Consider the following 20,291-nt stretch of genomic DNA (forward strand, 5'->3'; position numbering starts at 1 on the left):
ATAAAATAATTATTTCAAACATTGAAATTATGTTGGTATATACACAAAAACAAAAACGGAAATAATTTTATTCTCTGTTCAACCAAGTTGGTACTGAGGTACCAAGTAGATGACAATACTTTTTTGAAAGTCCGCACAGTTTTGGGTAAACGGTTTTCATTTCTTCCCAAGCATCAATATTGTTTCGAAGCTGAAGGGCTTTCATTAATTGGTTTGCTGCTGCAACTCGGCATTTCAATCATGTTGTCAGTGTCATCATCACAGGGAAACATTGTCTTTACTCCTAGATTTGTATTTATATATAACTAGAAGCAATTATAATGTAATACCGATTGCTCCAACTTACCACAAATTTGCAGGCTACTGGTGCATGCTTTAATTTTAAATACTGCAACATATTTGATGTGTTATTAGAGAATTTTAAATTTTTGCAGCAAAGTTGACATTTAACGTAGTTATTGCTTATTTTATTAAAAAATGTCCACACTTCGCTTTTAAGTGGCGCCATTGCTCTTCAAACAACTGAACGTTAAATGCGTTTGACTTAACTGTAAATGCAGTGTTACCAGACATTCATTTGTTGCTATTAAACTACGTTGACATATTAGAATTTAACTATTTTTACACCGTTTCCATTCCTTAATGACTGATGCGACCAATTTCGACCCTTGTACGCTAACTTAGATGAGCATAAAATGTATTAAATTTCAAAATGCTGTTTGCGATTATTTTGCAATTACTCGAGTAATAGTCGAGTAATTAGAAAAGGTGTTTCGATGCAATTAAATCGTAAATTGAATGAAAATAATCGATTAATTTAATCAAATGATTAATCGTTGCCATCCCTATTTGCAGGGAAGATTTCAAGCTGAGAGGGCATGGATATGTGAAGTAAAGCGATGCGGAAAAAATAAAATAAAATAAAAAAATAAAATAAAATAAAATAAATAAATAAATAATATAAAATAAAATAAAATAAAATAAAAAAATAAAATAAAATAAATAAACTAAATTAAATGAAAATAAAATAAATTAATTAAATAAAAAAAAAAAAATAAAATAATATAAAATAAAATAAAAAAAATAAAATAAAATAAATAAATAAAATAAAATAAAATAAATAAATAAATAAAATAAAATAAAATTTAATTAAAATAAATTAAAATAAATTAAATTAAATTAAATTAAATAAATTAAATAAATTAAAATAAAAAAATAAATTAAATTAAATTAAATAAAATAAATAAACTAAATTAAATAAAAATAAAATAAATTAATTAAATAAAAAAAATAAAATAGAGTAAAATAAAATAAAATAAAATAAAAAAAATAAAATAATAAATAAAATAAAATAAAAAAATAAAGTAAAATAAAATAAAATAAAATAAAAAAAATAAAATAAATAAATTTAATTAAATTAAATAAAATAAAATAAAATTAAAAAAATAAAATAAAATAAAATAAATAAATAAATAATATAAAATAAAATAAAATAAAATTAAAAAATAAATAAAAACAAAATAAATAAACTAAATTAAATAAAAATAAAATAAATTAATTAAATAAATAAAAAATAAAATAAAATAAAATAAAATGAAATAAAATAAAATAAAATAAATTAAAATAAAATAAAGTAAAATAAAATATAATAAAATAAACTAAATAATATAAAATAATACAAAAATTGAGAAATTTTTTTTCATAAGAATTGCAGCACGACAACATATATGTGTTGTTTGACGCAATTATTTGATCGTCTCCAAGGCACTTTACTTGACAAGCTGTATATATGCATGTAGACATTTCACTTATGCGATTATAGGCGAATCTATATGAGCACGCCACTCATCTCTCCTTCTTTCTGTTTGGCGCCAATTGGAAATGCCTATAGAAACCAGGTCGTTTTTCATCTGGTCTTTCCATCGGAGTGGATGTCTTCTTCCTCTGCTTCCACCAGCGGGTACTGCATCGAGCACTTCCAAAACTTTGGATTTCGAGGCTGACATTGTTGGAGTTGTTGATGCTGATTACAAGATATACAAAATTGTCTACTTCTTCAAAGTTATCACTGTCAACAGTGACATGGCATTCGTGCAATCGGCGTGTTCATTATTCTGACATTTATGGAGCCGATCACAGTTTTATACCTATTGTAATCGAAAGAATCCCTGTTAATCATTTTATTAAGTGAGTTACTAACAGAGCTAACTCATAATTTATCATTAGATGACTGAAAGCAAGTACTGGTCTCTTAAACCATCTTATAGTAAATTGGCACTTCTAATGGAAAAAATTAGTTAAAACTATAACATCAGTATGTCAAACTGAAATTATTTTTTAATTCCACAAATAGCCCTTATCGGTTGATTAAGCGTATTTATTATCTTCTCAATTACTTTTATTTTGTTTAGCATAATAAATTATTATTCTGTACTACCACAAACACCTAAATCTCAAATCTCAAAGAAGTATTCATCAACATCACTTAATTGAAAATGGTAACAAATCTATTATCTATATTCGACCATCAAGTATTTTTAATTTATCATTAAATTGAATAAGAACATTTTTAGGATTACTATTAATTCCATCAGCTTACTGACTAACTGCCTTCCCTAAATAAAAGCGGCAGCGGCAAATGACTGTCAAAAAATTCTCAATGCCCATACAATTTGTATTTTCTATTTGGACAGAGCGTTCCGAAGTAAAGTTGGCTGCGAAAAACGAAGTTTCTCTGTTCAATAAAATTTCACAACAACAATTCAAGTAAACATTTTGATATTTGACGTAAAGTTGCCGCTTTTATTTATTTTCGAGATCTAAAGTCACACTGATAAGGTCTAATCAGTTCGTTTACGGCGGGCTTTAGTCTTTCACACAACACGCTTAACTGAACCTTATATTCGGTATTGAAGAGACTTATTCCACGGTAATTGGCGCAGATTGTGGGATCTCCCTTTTTATGGATTACGCAGAGCACACTGAGATTCCAATCGTCATGCTTTCGTTTTTCCGACGATATTCTGCAAAGAAGTAGATTAATGCTTTCGTCGAAATTATCGACGTAGCCATCTCATTCAAGAAGTACCGCTCCCCAGGAACATCAAGAGGTCATTCTTACGATTCGTCGACGGCATCAAGCAATATACCGTATAGACTTTGGACATAGCCAGGATTAGACATGCCTTAAATATTAATACATTCCTGAACAATTTCCCGGTGAATGGCGTCTTTGGAGTCAAACTACAGAGTATTACAGATGACAAGCTCGAGTTTCGCGCGAAGCAAGAGATCTCGCGCAATTTCGTTCTGGATGATAGGCTTCACTTTTAGCTATCCATACTAGGAACCTGTATATACGTACAGCTATGGACAGAGATTCATTGCACTTTTTAATTGAGATATAATTTTTATTTCAATCATTTCCATTGATTTATTTTAATTCGTTTGTATTTATATTTCATTTCATATTTTTATATGGAATCTTAGCAAATATCATTAATTTTATATAATATACTTTCAGTATGAAATTGTTAAGGACACATTATTTCAACGTTTTATATTTTATTTATTTCTGAGGTTTTGATGAATGGTGAAATCAGACTTATTACTATTATTATTGTTTTTCTTTCGCTATTTTAATGCCTTCATATATACCCGTGTAATAACCACTCATATACCAGGACATTAACATAGCTGATAAATGTTCCGAATCACAAATATTTTGTGTGAGCATAGGTGGTAAAGGAGGAGGAGGTGGAACAGAATCCATTGGAATTTTTTTCTTACTACTAGCAGTATTACAGTTAATATCTCCTCTTCCTTGCGTGGTCGCTTGTTGAAACTGCAAACGGCGTGACCTTTTTCCCCATGATGGTAACAAATCCTTCAGATTAACTACTTCTTCATTATCATATCCAATGTATTTAACCAAGCATGTTCCATTGGAATTGTCCTTCGACATTATCTTAGCTTCATAATCACAACCATCGTCACCATATGTGGATCTAACATAGTCGCCAATATTAAATTCAATTGAATTATTCGAATCGTTTTCTAATATTTTTGTTGCATCGGCATTGGTGTTACTAGCAACATGTTTTGCTACTTCTTCGCTTCCAAGTTTTACACATTCACCATAGGATTTAATTAGCATACTTTCATCCCAGGCCTCAGGATCCGAACAGTTTTTTTTTATGAATTCCATTGAGCTCATATTTTTATTTTGAATTAAAAACAACTAAATCGCCACTGAAACCTCACCATACCTTGCCATCTGGAGTCATTACTGCCAATAAGCAAGCCAAATATTACAACTCGTTGTGTCCACAGACAATAGTTGTTATCTATCCAATCTTATAATAGACAATATTGACAAGGCAGACTGCATAGTCAAGTGCTGAACACAAAGGCGACGACACGACACGACGTAGCGACGGCTGATAACAAATGTCGCTTTGAAGCCAGCGTCTTGAACATTTTGAAGACGGCAGCGACATATCAAACAGCAATTTCATTGTTGCCGTACTTTCATTTCAATAAAATTTACATATTTAGTTTACAGTGAAATTATTTACGCAAAAAATGTAAACATTGGCGATTTATTTGTTTTAAATAATCGATTGTTATTATAAATGATATATCAAAGCTGTTTTACGTTTCTACTGGCAAAATGACGTCATACTTGTGAGAACTTTAAATAATTTTACATTTCACATGTTAGTGGCAGCTTTACAGCGGCCATTGTCGTCGGCAAAATTAGAAACATTTCTAATTTGGCGACAACGACAACTACAAGCCTGTTGTCGCGTAGTCGTGCTGTTGTCAAAAAATCTGTGCCTATAAGAACGCGTGTATTTTAATATTTGACAGATGTCGCTCGTCGCTTGTCGTCTTCTATGTGTTCAGCACATCACTATTAAATATTCATATGCAATACTCAAAACGAAATAATTATCTGAATGTCTAATTCTAGAAATAAAATATCTTTTTTGATAGTTCGACAGCTTCTATTTCATTAGAAAAAATTATATACAAGGCTAATTGTGTGGCTGTGGGCTATTATAATTACTATTCAGCTAAATGGCAGCTTTATATGGATAACACTGTCCAATGGAGTCATGCTAACTTATCAAGAACAACGGAATGAGGCCTTGTCGGTTCTTCTCCTACTGCAATCCTATTGAACAATCCCACTACGGTATCTGATTAAGTCTTGAGTCGATTAATGTAGGTACGCTTCAGACACGTGTGTTCTCTTCCATTTCCCACACATGAGTGTAGAATGATATATGTACGTTGTCGCGCCATCAGCATCGACTACCACTGAAAATGTCAAATAGTTTCCAGGGCGTCAACTTTATGTGTGGCGAAACTGTCAGAAACGATCTACAATAGCGATGGAGAAACATGTAGTATCAAAGGTCACGAGAGTCTTCATTACAATGGTCGGAAAATAGTTGCTGAGCTGTAATAAGACCAATATTATAAAATCGAAATTATACTGGGCAGCTGACTATTTTTATTAATTATGGATCATAATCGACTTCAGCTCATTCCAGATTTTTTTCCTTTCAAATGTTCTAAGATCTTCTAAGATAATCGAAGAAACTATCCATATGTTCAAACAAACGGGGAGCACATGTTGTGCACCTCTGCGTTACGATGTCCACATACGCATTCTCAAAAGGTGCGATACTTTCTTTGGTGGACACATAAATCTGCGCAATAAGACATTTTTGTGCCCATTAATTTAAGCAGGGTTTTTTTTTTTACATGAAAGCAGCGTCAAAATATAGCGATCAGAGAAGTGACCAATCAAAGACACCTTTTGATCGGTGTGTCGAAGTTTCTTGTGCCTTGAATGCTTTAGTTTATCATCAAAAAGTTAAATATGTAGGAAAGTTAAGAAATCATTTTCGTTTGATACTTTTTATATTAATATAGTATTATTAGTATTAGAAAATATTTTTGGTAGCCATCAACCTGTACAATGGGTGTGAGTTGCGCCACAGATTTGATCGTTAATGGCTTGGTTTAAATATGAGCCACTATTTTAATTTCCGAAAGTGTGGCAATATTGTCAAATTATCTATATCTTATTGACGAGTTATTATTTGGGTGTAAGTGAGGTTCTATATTTAATAACAAAATATTAAAAGCTTTGTAAAGAGGTTATTATGGTTACGAATAAGTGACAAAAATGTTCCGGAAAGTTTTGTGATTTGAAGATTACTGCATTCGCTTTAATAGTTGTATTTCGCATTTAATGGTTAAGTGTTTCTCTACGTATTTTAAGAAATGATTAACTAGTGCTTGTTTGATTTGGCGCATACGCTTAAAATTAGCGTATGTGTGTATTTAAATATTTATGTATGTGTTAAATGAGTCCATTTGGCTATGATGTTGTCATAGAGCAATAGTTACAAGCTTTTTGATGTTGTCATAGCTCAGAGAGGTATGTACATGTATATATGTGTATGGAATTATACACTATTATCTTCATAAAAAAAAGCGGGTGGAGCCTTTAGCTTCGACAATAGAAAATTAAATTGAGTGTGGTGTTGTGAATTATTCTTAATGTTCTTTTTTGTTTTTATTAAAACAAATATGTCGTATATATATAATCAGTGATAAATATTTTTTTAGCAATATTTTAATATATGACTTATGTACAAATCAGGTTTGTGATTTTAACTTAGCTATGTATGTATAAACATACACCATTCCTTTTTTGACATATGTATGTATGTACACACGCCAAATTAAGTCATGTTTTAATTAGGCATAGCAATTGTTAGCATTAAGTGCGAGAGAAAACCTTCGATTATATAGAACTCTTAAATATTTTTTAATGTATGTTCAAATCTGAAAATGGATGTGACATCTTCTAAAAAGGAAATATGTTCAGTTAGTTGAATAGTTCTACTTACAATTTCTGGCATACTACCAAAGAGATTGCTTATAATAGTGAGTGACGAAAGTCTATGTAAAGTCCCATATTTTTAATATTATGTTAAATGTAATAGTAATAAGGAAAAACTGATGAGCAGTATTGCTTTATTTATAGCTCATAATGAATTTAGAAAAAAAGGAATTCCAATAGTAATAAAACAAACTAACCACAAAAAACTAGAAGAAAACCTTGACAAAAATCTACGTACTTCCTATATGGTATATGTATGTACTTGTTGCAAACTAGAAAGTAGCGTTTCTTTTAAATTTGTTTTCATTCTTTGCATAAGACATTTCAAGTAGTGTATAATTGTTGCAATAGGTACTCTGAAAGAAATTTCAACTAATGTGAAAAACCTTATCGTAAAATTTAAAATTGAGAATAAAACATTGTTGGAAGTGATGGAAAAACTTAAGTTCGGAAGTTCGGAGAAAAGCAGCAAGTCTCTACTGTCAATCGTGGCAATGTCATGGTTTGGGGCGTTGTTGCTGGTGTTCGAAACTAGTATTTGTGAAGGATAACATGGATCGTTATCAATATAAGAATACAAGTTATTTGGTTTCCCCGTTTAATTGAACCGTGAGAGCGGGCAAAAACATATAGCATATGAAAGCACATGTAAATTTCTCCTGATAATTGAACCCGGTCCCACTTAGTTGGTTCAAAATATATGTCAGCAAAAAAAAAATTACTTTATCTTTCCTGTTTTTTTTCCAAAATTTAGTGTTTCCGATGTTTTTGTTAGTGAGGTATCGCACGTAATTTTCAACCTAACCTTTGTATGGGGGGGTGGGCGTGGTTATTACGCGATTTCTTTCATTTTTGGACTATATTAAGAAGTGGCTAAAAGAAACGACTGCAGAAAGTTTGGTTTATATAGTTTTATTGTTTTGCGAGATATATACATGTATTTGGGGGCGGTGCCCGCCCACTTTCTCAAAAAAGGGCGAGCCTTTGTACCAAATTTTACTTTTATAACATTATTTATGGATTAGTTATGACACTTTATGTGTTTTCGGTTTTTCCATTTTGTGGGCGTGGCAGTGGTCCTATTTTGCCCATTTTCGAAACCAATTCTCTCACGGTCCCAAGGAACATATGTGCCAAGTTTCGTCAAGATATCTCAAATTTTACTAAAGTTATCCGTTGCACGGGCAGACGGACGGACACACAGACATTCGAATTTTATATAACCCTATATCTAACTCGTTTAGTTTTATGATTTACAAACAACCGTTATGTGAAAAAAACTATAATACTCTCTTAGCAACTTTTGTTGTGAGATTATAATTACTTATTTTAAAAATCACTTAACACCCTAATAGCTAAAAAGGTTTGTGTGTTTACAATTATGTGGAAACCTAGCTTTGCCACACCTTAGGAACTATATTTAAACTATTTTGCAACACTGCGTTTTATTTATTTGCATATCATAGTTTTTTGTCGTAGTACTTTCTTTTGCATCAAATTTTCGTTAAATTAACCGGGGAATCAATTAACAGATACTCGCTTAATTGCACAATTTTTTCAATTAAAAGAATCCTGTTTAAATGAACAGTTTGTTCAATTATAGGAATCACCATTAGGTTAAGTAAGCGATTGGTAAGTAAGAAAGCGATTACGTGGGAAACAAAATTTGAAAGTTTTTTGTCTTATTAAATAGTACAATATTAAAATATTATCCAAAAGTATGAAATCGATATGATTAAAATTTCAAGAATGTAAAACTTTAAATGGATTTATCTCAAAACTGGAATTTTGAAGTCAGTGGACACTATTTCTTAAAAAGTTATGAAGCGATTCTGTTGAAAAATTCCCACACATCTTTATTACAACTATTTTTCGAGTCAGTATAAAGCGAAAATTAGACCACAAAAGTTATTCAAGAATTCTATCAAGAATTCAGTTTTTAATTTTTCTTTTTTCCTTCGTTCATTAACAACATATACAGTGGCTCACAGCTTATTTCGTGTAAGCAACATTTTTGATAATACTGATATGAAATTAATATTTTTTGCTCTGAACTAAATGAACGAATGATGCAATTATATTGATAATTTAGTTTTTAATACAAAACATGTCAACAAATTTACAAAAGTATTAAAATTCAATATTTTATTAAACAAAAACCAAAAACACTCATAATTCATGGGTCACAGCTTATTTCGTGTGTTGATTTTCGTTCATGTGATACATGGAAATAACGGATGCAGAAAACTAACGGTAAATCAAAGTGTGAACTATGAATACTTAAGAAGCAGTTTATGCTCTAAAAACAATGCAGATCAGTTGCAATTACGCGGTATATCAACATGGGTCCACGCACTTCAATTGAAAAACGCGAATTAGTTATTAAACATTTTTAAAGTGGAAAAACGCAAAAACAAATTGCTGAAATGGTTGATTTAAGTTCATGTACAGTTCAATATATAATTCAGCGCTTTGTACGTGAAAATCGCGTGCATAACAAGGGTCGAAAGGCTCCTAATAAAATGTTTAATGAAACGGATGAGAGGTGGATTTCAAAAAAATTAAAAAAGAACCAATGTTAAGTGCTCCAGCAGTGACCAAAGATGTTGAAATGTTTCTCGGCAAAAAATGTGTTTCATGTTTATGGATGAACTGTGCGCAGAATATTAAGGGATTCCCATTTTCATGGGCGAACAGCACGGAATAAGCCTTTTATAAATAAGAAAAATAAAAAGCCCGTTTACAGTTCGCAAAAGACCATTTAAGCAAGGACAATGCTTTTTGGAATACGGTTATTTTCGCCGATGAGAGCAAGTTTAATCTTTTTGCGTCAGATGGTAAAGCATACGTATGGCGGAAACCAAATACTGAGCTCCAAACAAAAAATTTACGCGCAACAGTAAAACATGGTGGCGGTCATGTAATGGTTTGGGGGTGTATGTCATCTGCAGGCGTTGGTCGATTGGAGTTCATAGACTACACTATGAATAAAGAAGTGTACCTAGACTTACTGAAGCAAAATTAGCTTCAAAGTACAGAAGACCTGGGTATGCGTGACACTTTTCGCTTCTACCAGGACAACGACCCTAAACATAAATCTGGTCTTGTACAAACTTGGCTCATTTGGAATTGTCTACACCTCGTCCAAATACCTGCACAGTCACCAGATTTGAACGTTATTGAAAATGTATGGCACATTCTGGAAATTAATATTAGAAAACACCACATTTCTAGCGTCCAAACTCTAAAAGCGGCTTTGAAGGAAGAGTGGGGTAAAATATCGCCAGATTATACAAAAAAATTGGTGGAATCAATGCAAAACCGCATGAAAGCTGTAATCGAGCAAAAAGGCTTTTCCACAAAATATTGAAATTTTATTTTGGTTTACTTTTTATAACTTTTTAGTAAGAATTTTTATACCACACGAAATAAGCTGTGACCCATGAATTATGAGTGTTTTTGGTTTTTGTTTAATAAAATATTGAATTGGAATACTTTTGTAAATTTTTTTACATGTTTTGTATTTAAAACTAAATTATCAATATAATTGCATCATTCGTTCATTTAGTTCAGAGCAAAAAATATTAATTTCATATCAGTATTATCAAAATTGTTGCTTACACGAAATAAGCTGTGAGCCACTGTATTTTTGATTTGTTGATTCGGATGAACCAATAATGAGTTATGATGTCCGCGGCAAGAACCTTTTTTTGGACACTTCATGGAAGATGAGGTACCAACGGCTAAGCTTTCGGAATTTGTAAATATAAATTTCACAAAATACTGTTTAAATATGTATCTTTATTATACTAAATGAAATATATGATTGTATACATTAAAAAAACAATTTAAATATACTCATGTTTTCAACCTCTTAAACCCACCTAACCCCTTAAAGGAGACTGCATTACCATTATAGGAAAAAATGCAATAGCAATAGTATCTGTGAATCTATTTATGTAGGTACATATGTGCATATATATACATATTTGTTATTCAAATTTATTATTAAAAAAATTATACAGTGTTGATTAGAAGATTAGTTTTTTCGACAGAGTTATTTGGTGGAATTAACTGGGGAAAGTTAAAAGGAAAAAGATTTTTGATGACACATATTTTGAATCAACTAAGCGGGAAAATCAATTAATCGAGTTCAATTATCCGAGAAAATTTACATGTGCTTTCATATGCTATATTTTTTGCCCGATGACACCGTAAAATTAAACGGCGAAACCAATTAACCATAGTGTCAATTAAACGAAAAGTACTGTATATAAAAAATCTTTCCAGGGATGTCTGAATTTTTTTCGCACCTTTCTGCATTTGCGGCCTTCAGCTGCGCTTCAAAAGGAATAATCCTGGTCGAGCTAAAACCAGGGGTGTTCGAAGTTTTTTCGCGTAGAAATCCTTTCTGCACTGGCGCTTTAAAAAAATAACCCTGGTCGAGTCAACACAAGTGTTAGCAACATAAGGGATTATCCTCGATATGATTTTTAAAAATTTATTTTGTTAAATAAAAAAGAGTAAATTTAGCAAAACAAAAGTGGAATTTCCTCTTTTTGCGAAATTCTTCATATATGGTATCTACAATGTGTCAGCGCTCGTTTTCCGTGTAATTTCAATCATATAAATCTTGGGAAGTATTCGAGTGAAAATTGATTTTTAAAATCAAAAATTATTTTTGGTTAAAATCTTTAAATAAATGTAAAATTTGAATTTCATTGAATGTTAGCAATGTAATTTGAAATATTTGATGTAAAATGTTTTAAAGTGTGTGAAACTGATTTTGACATTTTTGATTTTTTTAACTTTAATGCCGAATATCTCGAAAACTATGCGTCTGCGGTACCTTAAACCCTAAATATTTTTAATCAGGAGACTTCTTTCCAACGGTACCTTCAGATAGCGGTGCCAAAGAAAGCGGTATTGTGCTGTTTTGTTCACATAACGATTGTTTATATCAACCAAAAATGAAAGAGTTCGATTAGTATAGAGTTGGCTATATATATATATAAATGATCAGTATGACAGGATTTGAAATCCCTCTGTCTGTCCGTACACATATTCTTTGGTACCCTGATGTTGGTATTGAAATTATGAATTACATCGGACTACTGCCACACCCACAAAATGCCATAAATAAACCAATGAAAATTGAATTTGGTAAAAAAGTATGAATGGGTATATTGAGACGTAATTTTTTTTGGGGAAGTGGGCCCCGACGGAAACTCTCTAGAATCGTTTCTTTTAGGTACTAAAGTAAAAACACCAGAAACCTTAAATTTCATTATAAAGATGGTACAGAATGGCTGCACTCAAAATGGTATACAACATTTTAAATGGGCGTAGATCTGCCCACTTATGGGTCAAAAACCATATTTCCGAAAATACTCGACCAATTTCAGTGAAATTCGGTTCATAATATTTTCCTGGCATCCAAATGATATGTTGTGAAAATATGCCAAATCGGTTACAAGCACGCATAATTCTTATATTCCAGGTCTGCGAAGTCAATCTGAATCATTTACTTTACAATATATACGTTAATACGTTGCTATTGAAGATATTGGAACAGAACTTTGCATAAAACTGCATTTATAGTGTGGCATCTCCCTTCTAAAAATCGCCGAAATCATACCATAAGTTTTCAAGGCCCCATATATGGAACTTGAAGACCTCAGTGCTTCTAATAAACAAAAAAAAAATGATACTGGATCATAACTTCTCCTAACTCCAATGTACCTAGTATTAGGGTTTCCAACTCTCAATGGACTTTATAACATATGCATATGTATATGTATGCCGAATATTTGGGTCAAATTGTGTGTTATATTATATTATGTATTACACATAACTCAATTTTTAATTTCATCTGATTCCTTCACTTTATAATATATTGATTAAGAACCAATGAAGATAACGGAATAAAACTTTACAACTTGTATTTGAGGAATGGCACTACTTGTGGAAAAACTGTCGAAAAGGGACTATAACTTTTGAAGACTCCGGATATCGAACATAAAGAACTCGGTGCCTATGAGTAATTTTTCTCCGGAAATATCGGTAAATCTCTCAGATATTTTAATTTAAGTTGGACAGAATCTTTTTCTTCTAATAGTGTCTCTCTGTACAAAAAATGATTAAAATTGGGTCATAACTTCCCCAAGCTCCCATATATATATATATATATATATATATATATACATATATATATTCGGATTATCAAACTTGCTGTGGGCTTTATACCGCATATATCAGTCAATATGTGAGATATCTTAACAAAATTAAGTGGCCATATATTATTGGATATAGTGTATGTACCTTGGTGGTGAAAATTGGTGAAATCGGTTTAGGAATTACCTAAGCCCTTATATACCGTATATGATGATTTTCGTTATTTTATTGGAATTTATGCCGAATATATCGGTAAAATTGTGCGTTATCTTAATAAAACTATATCAATAAATTGCGAGAGTATAAATTGTTCGGTTGAACCCGAACTTTGGCTTTCCTTACTTGTTAAAATTTTTTTAAATATATACAATCATATATTTATTTTAAACTATTTAGCATATTAAAGATACATATGTAAACAGTATTTTGTTAAATTTGTATTTACAAATTCCGAAAGCTCAGCTGGTTCCACATTTCCCATGGGAGGTCCAAAAAAAAAAGATTCTTGCCGTGGACAGCATAACTCATTATTGGTTCATCCAAATCAATAAACCAAAAATATTTCGATAGATAATAATCTACAATCATTATTAGATCCGGGATGGCCAAAATAAATATGGATAAAGTTCGATAGAATTTAAAATTTTGACTAGTTTATATTTTCATTGTCAAAGTGCTCGCTATTACCAACTTCAATTCAATATACAAGCTATGATAGCTTATGGCAAGCCAACATAATTATGTTGGCTAATTCTTCCATACAAAATAAGCTAATAGCTTAATTTGCTGGTTAAATAAAATACGCCTAATATTGTACTATTTAATAAGGCAAAAAAAGTGTCTAATTTTGAAACCCACCCAACCCCTTAATTTTCAATGTGGCCCAATTAAGATTGATTCCTGTAATTGAACAAATTGTTCAATAAGGCAAGTATCTGTTAATTGAACGAAAATTTGTGCAAATTGAATGTGCAATTAAGCGAAAAATACTGTATATGGTACTAATTTATTAGCGCCACCGCACTTACTAATTTTATGGATACCACGGAGTTTGATCGACCAGGGATCGACCGAAACTTTGAATTTGTGGAGGAGAACGTGGATCGTTATCAATATAAGAATATATCGCTCATTTAATTGAATAGTGTCACAACTCAAAGTCGATTTTTCAGGAGAGCGATTTAAAGTTTTCAATTGTCTCTTATTTAGCAAATATAGAAAAATACCATCAGTTTATTGACAAATCTAGTGGCCTGCAATATATTAAATATAATGTTGAACATAAATGGACCAAATAGAGTGTATTAATGATTTTTCTTGGTCATAAATGTGACCCACTTTGTATTATGTTGTTATTTGTGAAAAATATAAATCAATTTCGTCGTCATAAGTCAAATGAGTCGTTTTTGCTGAAAAAAGCAATATGAAAAATATAATTATTTTTTTACCAATTTCGTTGTAATACAAAATGTGTTGTTCTTTCTGAAAAGAAAATCAAATTCACCTTTTCACAATATGTGTTGGAACACAAAATATGTCGTTATTTCGTAAAAAAAATTATAACTAATTCTGTCACAACTGAGAAGTGTCGTGATTATGGTTAAAAACTAATGCAACATAACAAGTTTAAGAACGGCACATTCCCATCGGAATGAAATTTTTATACAATAAATTAATATATATATTAACCCTTTCATGCCAAATGTTGCCCATAGGCAACATTGTACTTACCGGCTTCTAACTCTCGTTATTTAAATATTTTTGACCAGCGGTTTTTTCAATTATGTAGACTTATGTGTTGTGCAAGCTTACAGTTACATTTTTTGTAATGAGCTGTGCACGTATTCATTCAGTAGGCCTTCTCCGCAGAGTGGAATTGTCAAAATCGGTTTCGCGAAAAAGTTATACTGCAGTGTTTATACAAAAAGTACTCAAAAACATAAAAAAAAAATTGTTTTATTTTAAAACAAAGTGAACTATATAAATAAGTAAAGATAAGAGAGTTATTTAAAAAAAAATTTCACTAGAAAAGTGTTTAGTTTTTTTATAATAATCTAATTTGTGCCTATAAGCAACATCCTGTAACTAATGAACCAGGATACATAGGACTTTGAAATTTTTACCACTTCATATTTGAGTTAAGACTAATATATATCTGTCCTAAAAAAAATGTTAGCTCCGCCCATTTTAATTTTGACATGAAAGGGTTAATATACAATATTAAATTACGCACATTTCTGCATACTCAACTCAAAAATTGTGTTTTTTGAGTTATGACACTATTCAAGTAAATAAGAGATATGGTACTTATATATTAGCGCCGCCGCAGATACTAGTTTTATGGATACCACAGAGTTGCATCGAACAGAGATCGACCGAAACTTACAATTTGGGGAGGAGAACATGGATTTCGTTCATTGAACGTGGCAATGCAATGTTTTGCTCTCAGCGAACAATTCAAATGTAAATACTTGCATGACTTTTTCTCACCAAGCATTGTTGCTTCAAGACATTACTGTTGGAGAAGGCATTAAAGGCAATGACAATGAAAGGCAATGAAAATCAAGCCTATGTCAACGAATGCAACAAGACATTTTCCTAATCTATGTCAACACACATTGTTGTTATTTTTATGCTAAAATGTAAATTATTTTATAAAAAACATTAGTTTTAAGAATATTTTTACACATAAAAATACTGTTTCTCTTAATTAATTTACATGTATTATTTGCATGCATAAACATGTTTTTTCTACATAGAGAACAAGCATTTAACAGCAATTTATCATTGCCTTTCTTGCAAACGAGTAAGCAATGCATTGCATTGTCGTGAATACGAACAAGTGTTGCTTGTTTATGTCTTGTGTGTTCGCGGCTATGTAGGTTCACTGCTTATATTGTTTCAAATGTCATCAAACAAATCACATGCAATAGTTCGCACATTGTTTTGGTGATTTCAAGTGCAGTTGTGAAGCAGTTTAGTACTTAAAGTATGTCAACTAATTCTAATTTTCTGGTTAGAGTACATCATAATTAAAAAGAAAAAGCGAACCTCAAAAAATGTTGAGAAAATAAAATAAAATTTTAACAGAGAATAGGGCAGAATAAATGCAACATTTCTGTAAGAAAAAAACGTTTTAAATGGAATAGATACAGTAGTTTCCCGAAATAACGAATATTCGATTTAACGAAAACCGCTTATAACGAACAAGCTATTTTTTTACATTGAGTACCTTAAATAATGAACATACTTTTAAGCGCATCTTTTGGCTGAGTTGCTCACACTTTTGATCGCCTTCTTGCCGTGGAAAAAGTTACAAACATATAAACAAACATACATACATACAAGTGAAGCTAATTAAAGCGAATTAAAACGAGTAAGGAAGAGCTAAGTTCGGGTGTCACCGAACATTTTATACTCTCGCAATTTATTGATGTAATTTTATAATGATAACACAATTCGACCCTTATGTATATATTATAAAGTGAACGAATCAGATGGAAAATTGAGTTATATGGGAAGTAGGCGTGGTTATGAACCATTCCAGGGTCATCAGGGTCTCAAGAAAGTGTTATATACCGAATTTCATTGAAATCGGTCGAGTAGTTTTTTAACCCATAATCCAATTTTGCCAATTTTGTAAAAAAATCTGAGTGCAGCTTCCATCTGCCATTTCTTATGTAAAATTTCGTGCTTCTGACGTCTTTCGTTAGTGAGTTAACGCACTTTTAGTCATTTTCAACATAACCTTTGTATTGGAGGTGGGCGTGGTTATTATCCGATTTCTTTCATTTTTGGTTTGGTTTATATAGCTTCATTGGTTTGCAAGATATATACAAAAAACCTATTTGGGGACGGGGCCACGCCCACTTAAAAAAATAACATCCAAATGTGCCCCTCCCTAATGCGATCCTGTGTTCCAAATTTTATTTTCATAACTTTATTTATGGCTTATTTTGTCCATCTTCGAAAGCAACCTCAAGTTATCATTAAGATATCTCAATTTTTACTCAAGTTATCGCTTGCACGGACAGACGGACGGACAGACATCCGGATTTCAACTCCACACGTCATCCTGATCATTTATATATATCTAACTATTTTATTTCTGGGTGAACAAAACTATAACACAACTTGTTGCGAGAGTATAAAAATCAAATAAGATCGTGGTAAAAACATAATTACAAATATTACTTGAAAAGATTTAAAAGAAATGTAGAAATTGAACAAATTAGTAAAAAACAAGTAAGGAAGGGCTAAGTTCGGGTGCATTTTATACTCTCACAATTTATATAATTTTATTAATATAACACAGAATTTGACCCGAATTTGATATATATGGTATGGTGATAAAGTCCATTTAAAGCTGGAAAACCTAATATTAGGTATATGGGAGCTAGGTGAAGTTATAACCCGATTTCACCAATTTTTGGTACGGAGTCATATTATTAGAAGAAATATCATATTATTGTAAAGTAAACGATTCAGATAGAGTTCAAAGTTCTGGTATATAGGAAACAGGCGTGGTTGTTAACCCATTTGTCATATTTTCACAACATATCATTGAAATGCCAGGAAAATATTATAAACCGAGTTTTATTGAAATTTGTCGAGCAGTTTCGGAGATAGGCCCAATTAAAATTTTGTATACCAATTCGTGTGCTGCCTTTCTGTACCTTTTTATAATGAAATTTAAGATTTCTAGTGTTTTTCCTTACTGACTTAAGGGGTTATATACAGTTAGACGGCCGAAAAAAAGTAAATTTTCCAGAATTTTTTCTGAGAAAACTTTTTAATTTATTGATCCAAAAATTTTATAAACATATTATGGTATCTTTTATCTGTATTTTAAGACTTAGTACTAGTAAAAATATTTATTTGAAAAAGAGCTACAGCTGATCTCCAGGAGCTCCTCTTAAAAAAGACGTTTTGCGGTGACCAAAATATCTCGGAACTGGATCATTTGAAATTAAAAAACCAAACAGATTTCGTTAAAATAATGTTAAATCTAGTAATTAATCGAAGGAATAAGCAAAATAAAATTTTTTGACAAAATGGCGGTTTCTCAAAAAAAAAATCGATTCTTCACCGAAATTTCAGCCTTAAATTGTTTATAAAAAAAAATATTTATCGGAGAGAAAAAATCTTCTATTAATTACTAAAAAATATATTTAATAAGGTCGTGTTAAAATTTGAGACTAATCGGTCTAGCCGTTTTCGAGTAATGTTGGTCACCGACTTTGAAAACACCATTTTGAGAAAAACGCGCGGCCGCTCGGACCTTGTACTTCCAAGCACTCTGAAACGCCTTTTCAAATTTGCTTGTAACTTTGAAAATATTCACCGGAATGATATGAAATTTTCTGTGTGTATTCTTAAATATATGTACATTAAGAAAATGAAATAAAAAAAATTGATTTTTTGAAAATTCTAACTGTATATAACCCCTTAAAGCATTTTTAACTTTTGTACGGGAGGTGGGCACGGTTATAATCCGATTTCCTTCATTTTTGGATTGTATAAGGTAGTACACTAGAGGTAGTACTCTAAATAGTTTGGTTGATATAACTTTGATAGTTTACGAGATATGTACAAAAAACTTAATAGAGAGCGAGACCCAAATACGTCCAAATATGCCCCTTTCTAGTGCGATCATTTGTACCACATTTTGCTTTTATAGCTTTATTTATGACTTAATTATGGCACGCCATTTTGTGGGCGTGTCAGTAGACCGATTTTCCCATCTTCGAAAGCAACCTTCTTATAGTGCCAGGGAATACGCGTACCAAGTTTCGTCAATATATCTCAATTTTTACCCAAGTTATCGCTTGCACAGACTGACAGACGGACGGGCAGACAGACATCCGGATTTCCAATCTACTCATCAATATGATTACTTAGCTATAAATACATACCTAACTCGATTAGTTTTAGGTGTTACAAACAGCCGTTAGGTGAACAAAACTATTATACTCTCTTAGCAACTTTGTTGCGTTTGGTTCATCTTGGCAGAATTTAGCTGATAAATTTTGTGTGTACTCTGTTGAGCGCCGGGTATAAAAAATACAGTAGTTTTCCGAAATAACGAATATTCGTTTTAACGAAAACTGCGTATAACGAACAAGCAAATTTGTTACATTGAGCACCTTAAATAACGAACATCGGGGATTTGTAAGTACTCGGTTCATGAAGAAGACATATGAAGAAAGAGAAAAATAAATAAATAACATTAAACCAGAATTAAAAATAAAACTTGAAAAAATTCAAAAGAAATGGGCAAATTGAAAAAATGTTGAATTTTATAAAAAAGCTTAAAATTATTGATCAGCACCAATTAGAAGTATAAGTGTCAGAATTGGTCCATTTTGGAAGAATTTATTGGATTTGAATTTGTTATGGTTTTTCAGTTTTTTAACAAATAATTTAATAAAACAATTTTTTTAACCTACAATTTACGGACGTTTAAATAATTTTTATTGAGAAACCGACCTTTAAGTGAGTACTCGAATTAACGAAAAATTCGATGTAACGAACAGGCCTGACAATTAATGTGTTCGTTATTTCGGAAAACTACTGTATATGTACCCATTTATACATACATACATATGTATCGCATGATTCAATTATAAAAGGTTTGGTAAATAATTACAGTAATCTTGCGCAAAATTTTCCTCTCGAAAACTCCTAGTGTCGTCTGATGTTGACATCGTCCACGCATCTGCTCCATAAAGCAGGACGGGAATGATAAGCGACTTGAAGAGTTTTGTTTTTGTTCGTCGGGAAAGGACATTACGTTTCAATTCCATAGTAGCACTCCGCGTTGGATTTCAAGTCTGACATTATTATTGGTGATGATGCTGGTTCCTAGGTATTTAAAATTATCTATAACCTCAAAGTTATGGCTGTCAATAGTGACGTGGGAGCCAAAACGCCAGTGCACTGACTGTTTGTTTGATGGACGGAGATATTTCCTCTTGTCCTCATTCAACTCCAGACCCGTTCGCTTCGCTGCTTTATCTAGACAGGGAAAATGCAGAACTAACGGCGCGGTTGTTGCTTCCGATGATATAAATATCATCGGCGTACGCCAGCAGCTATACACCCTTATAGAAGATTGTACCTTCTCTTTTTAGCTCTACAGCTCGTATTATTTTTTCCACCATCAAATTAAAGAAGTCACACGATAGTGAGT

At 31.5% G+C, this 20,291-nt stretch overlaps 2 protein-coding genes across 6 annotated transcripts in view; one reads left to right on the forward strand and one right to left on the reverse strand.

The window, feature by feature from the left end:
- Positions 1-2,773: 2,773 nt before the first annotated feature.
- Positions 2,774-4,376, reverse strand: LOC105215035 (survival motor neuron protein). Its single transcript, XM_011188777.3, has one exon. It carries the CDS (start codon positions 4,214-4,216, stop codon positions 3,617-3,619), a length of 600 nt encoding a protein of 199 aa, XP_011187079.1. The 5' UTR covers positions 4,217-4,376; the 3' UTR covers positions 2,774-3,616.
- A 1,601-nt stretch (positions 4,377-5,977) lies between these two features.
- The window catches only part of LOC105215036 (uncharacterized), a 31,472-nt gene continuing 17,158 nt past the window's right edge, over positions 5,978-20,291 (forward strand). Inside the window, exon 1 of one of the 5 annotated variants that reach the window (XM_054230453.1) lies at positions 5,978-6,122. The gene's annotated coding sequence lies outside the window, so the exon portion shown is untranslated. The other 4 variants (XM_054230450.1, XM_054230452.1, XM_054230451.1 and 1 more) reach the window with 4 other exon arrangements.

This window comes from Zeugodacus cucurbitae, chromosome 5 (assembly GCF_028554725.1).
Source record: "Zeugodacus cucurbitae isolate PBARC_wt_2022May chromosome 5, idZeuCucr1.2, whole genome shotgun sequence".
Classification (NCBI taxonomy): Eukaryota; Metazoa; Arthropoda; class Insecta; order Diptera; family Tephritidae; genus Zeugodacus; species Zeugodacus cucurbitae.